This window comes from Octodon degus, unplaced genomic scaffold (genome assembly GCF_000260255.1).
Source record: "Octodon degus isolate 3935 unplaced genomic scaffold, OctDeg1.0 scaffold00033, whole genome shotgun sequence".
Taxonomy (NCBI): Eukaryota; Metazoa; Chordata; class Mammalia; order Rodentia; family Octodontidae; genus Octodon; species Octodon degus.
In genome coordinates, this window is record NW_004524609.1 from 15,090,756 (window position 1) to 15,093,229 (window position 2,474).

At 39.6% G+C, this 2,474-nt stretch overlaps 1 protein-coding gene across 1 annotated transcript in view; it reads left to right on the forward strand.

Annotated features, from left to right (window-relative positions):
* The window catches only part of Nup85 (nucleoporin 85), a 43,991-nt gene that overhangs the window by 13,405 nt on the left and 28,112 nt on the right, over nt 1-2,474 (forward strand). The window contains exons 4-5 of the mRNA XM_004630092.2: nt 736-806; nt 1,499-1,542. Coding sequence (XP_004630149.1) covers nt 736-806; nt 1,499-1,542 — 115 coding nt within the window. The remainder of the gene's footprint in view (nt 1-735; nt 807-1,498; nt 1,543-2,474) is intronic.

The following is a 2,474-nucleotide window of genomic DNA, read 5'->3' on the forward strand; positions in this document are numbered from 1 at the left end:
GCATATGGTGCTGGGGGATTGAACCACGGTCCCTGTGCTTTGCTAAGCTTGTTCTAAGTAGGTGCTTTAGACCACTGAGCCATCTCACCAGCCCCTGTTTTCGTTACTTGTGATACTGATATTAATCACTTGGTTTGTGTCATTTTCTTTATTATAAAGTTATGTTTCCTTTTGTTTGTCACTAATAAGTACCTTAGGGAAGAAACTTTGAGCTTATGTAAAGCCTATTTCTCCTCTAATTTTTTATTTTTTATTTTAGGAAAGGATCTCCAGGGTGTTTAGGGTCTCACTACTAGATCGGACTCATAGTGACCTGCCTGTTTACAGTCTCCCAAGAGCTGGGGCGCCACCATGCCTGGTCTCAATCACTGTCTGAGCATGCCTGGGGGCAGGGCTGACACGACAGTCCTGGGGATAGAACCCCCACCCCCTGCGCCTGCTTGCAGGCACTTTAATCCACTGAGCTATTTGGCTGGCCCTCTCAAATGTTAGCCACTAATTTTGGTGTCTATCAATGGATCTCATCCACAATAACCTACATTTTGTTATTTATTTTAACCCATTGATTATAGCATATTTATTGTGTTCAAGGTTTTCCAGTTTTGGATTATCTAAAAATCCTTCAGATTGACCTGTTTTTCCTTCAATTTTGCACCTTTATTGAGTCCTTCCTTACTCTCTGGAACCACAAGATATTCTAGGTTTAACATTGTATGCCTTTTCATTTTTTTGTAGATTGGTTCGAGTGAGTAAAAACTACCGCTCAGTCATAAGAGCTTGTATGGAGGAAATGCACCAGGTTGCAAGTAAGAAGTGTGTGTGTGTGTGTGTGTGTGTGTGTGTGTGTGTTTGTATGTATGCTGAAGGGCCAAAATCAAACTCTTTGAAAAGTACATTACCACTTCTTTGACCTTGGTGATTGAAAATCAGTATTATGGGCCCGAAAGATAGCTCATTGGCTTAAGTGCCTGTCTAGCAAGCAGAAGTTCCTGAATTTGATCCTTGGCACCAAAATAAATAAATAAATAAATAAATAATAAAATAAAGTCACTATCATGTGATGCAGTGATTGCTTTGTGTCTGACTTTTGTATAATAAGGTGATGTGTTTGTCAGTCTTTTAAAGTGGCTGCATTGCAGTGGAAAGTACTATTTGTAACTTATGGTCTTGGTTTGAGAATTACTGATCCACAGAAAAGAGATAGAAGGCATTAAAAAAACATCTAGAAGCCAGTCCTAGTGGCCTGTAATTCCAGCACCCAGGAGCCCAGGGCAGGAGGGTTGCCTCGAGGTCACCCTGGGCTACATAGTGAGTTCACAGTCTTCCTTAGCTACGTAGTGAGGCTCTGTCACAAAGAGAAGAAAAGACAAATTCATCTAGAGTGAAAACAGTCATTAAATAAACAAGGGCATAAGCCACAGAAACTAGTATGTGATGCTATAATAATGAATCTGAAAGTTTCATTGCTCACTTAAAATGTTTTATTTTGTTTTGCTAGTTGCTGCTAAAGATCAAGCCAGTGGCCGCCAATTCAGCAGCCAGGTATGGGGAGCTGTCTTTTGTGTTTTGGCCCCTGCCTAGGGCAGCTCTGCAGTTAGTCATACCAGAAGGCTTTTTTTTTTTTTTTCTTTTTTCCCTCGGTAGATGGCAGCTCCTTGAGGTGGCAGGCATCATCATAAATTTCCTTGTTCCCTTTCAGGATCCAACATATTGACAAAGATCTGCTTGATATATAATTGTATGAGTTTTCAGTTTTGTTTTTTAGTCTTAAAACCTCATGAACTCTGCTTAGCTGCCAGTTGTTATACTTTAGTTAGAATTGGAAGATGATTCTTAGAGTTTTTCCCTTAGAGTTTCTGCACTAAATTGGTGCAAATTTAGTAGTATGTAGAGAATAAAACTAACAGTGTTTGGTCAGCAAAACATTTTTTTTTTTCTTTATGAACAAGGGATGATTACACTGGAGACAAGGATGGTGGGAAAGTACAACTAACATATTCTAAGAGGAAAGTCCAGGTCTGATGCATTTTATATTGGACTTTGCTTTCCTTCTTTTTTTAAAAATTTATTTAGTACAGGGTCTACAGGGTTTCACTATACAGTTCGGACCTGTAGTGGTACTCCTGTTTTCAGCCTCCTGAGTGTTGGGATTACAGACGTGTGTCACCATGTCCAGTCTGAGTTGCTGATCAAACCCCGTGCTTTCTTTTTTGTTCTTTTTTTTTTTTTCGGAACTGGGGATTGAACTCAGGCCCTTGCACTTGCCAGGCAAGTGCTTATTCCACTGAGCTATCTCCCCAGCTCCTGTTCTCTTTTTCAGTGACAGAGATTGAACCCAGAGCTATTTGCATGCTAAGTAGATGCTCTCTCATGAAGCTACAGCTCTAACCTAGGCTTTGCCATTAATAGTTTCCTAAACTTTAGAGGTTGGAGTACTGATTTTCTTTCTTTTTTTTTTTTTTTTAAATTTTTTT